Raw genomic sequence first — 767 nt, 5'->3', positions numbered from 1 at the left:
ATGCGTCAACAGGAAAAATTCAAGTCCAGGGATGTGTACAGAGAGCTCCAGGTTTCTGTGGAAGATGTGCAATGGAAGAGTCTTTTCTTTAAGAACCTAGCAAGGCTTAAAGCGAAATTTATTATGTGGGTGGCTTGCCACAATCGCCTAGCCACAAAGGAGAGGCTGCACAGGTTTGGACTCTTAAACTCAATATGCTGTTGTTTCTGTAATGCTACTGAAACTTTAACTCATCTGATGTTTGAGTGTGTGAAGACTAGAGTTATTTGGAAATATGTACTGGATTGGCTACAAATCAACCATACTCCGAGAGGCTGGAATGAGGAAATGCGATGGATGTTAGACAGAAGTAAAGGGAAGGGCTCTAAACTAGCCATTTTAAAATGTGCTTTTACAGAGATTGTCTATGAGACCTGATTATATAGGAACAAGTATGCTTTTGGTAGCCACATTGAAAATAGTACCATAGGACCTAAGATAGTAGATATGGTTTTGTATAGATGTTGGATGAATCATAAACTTAGACAACATGTTGCTAAGTTAATGATGCCTTAGGTTCCTTTGTTTGCTTGTTGGCTGGATTTTATGATCGCCTTGCATTTGTATCGTTTTTGGTTTTGAATAAAGTATTAATCATTTCCAAAAAAAAAAATACATAAACTTATAGGCTCAGAATTAAAAAATATTATTTTTTAACAACTATTTATAGATATTCTAATAGATGATAAGATTGTAATGAATATGAAACACGCCCAATTGAGAACTAC

The 767-nt window shown here is 35.6% G+C and overlaps 1 protein-coding gene across 1 annotated transcript; it reads left to right on the top strand.

The window, feature by feature from the left end:
• LOC131625952 (uncharacterized) lies at window positions 1–417 on the top strand. Its single transcript, XM_058896791.1, has one exon. The coding sequence runs from the start codon at window positions 1–3 to the stop codon at window positions 415–417; it is 417 nt and encodes a 138-aa protein (XP_058752774.1).
• Window positions 418–767: the final 350 nt, after the last annotated feature.

Source organism: Vicia villosa, unplaced genomic scaffold (genome assembly GCF_029867415.1).
Source record: "Vicia villosa cultivar HV-30 ecotype Madison, WI unplaced genomic scaffold, Vvil1.0 ctg.000252F_1_1, whole genome shotgun sequence".
In the NCBI taxonomy this organism is placed as follows: domain Eukaryota; kingdom Viridiplantae; phylum Streptophyta; class Magnoliopsida; order Fabales; family Fabaceae; genus Vicia; species Vicia villosa.
The sequence above is the reverse complement of the archived record's forward strand: the minus strand, read 5'-3'. Positions and strand labels throughout refer to the sequence as shown.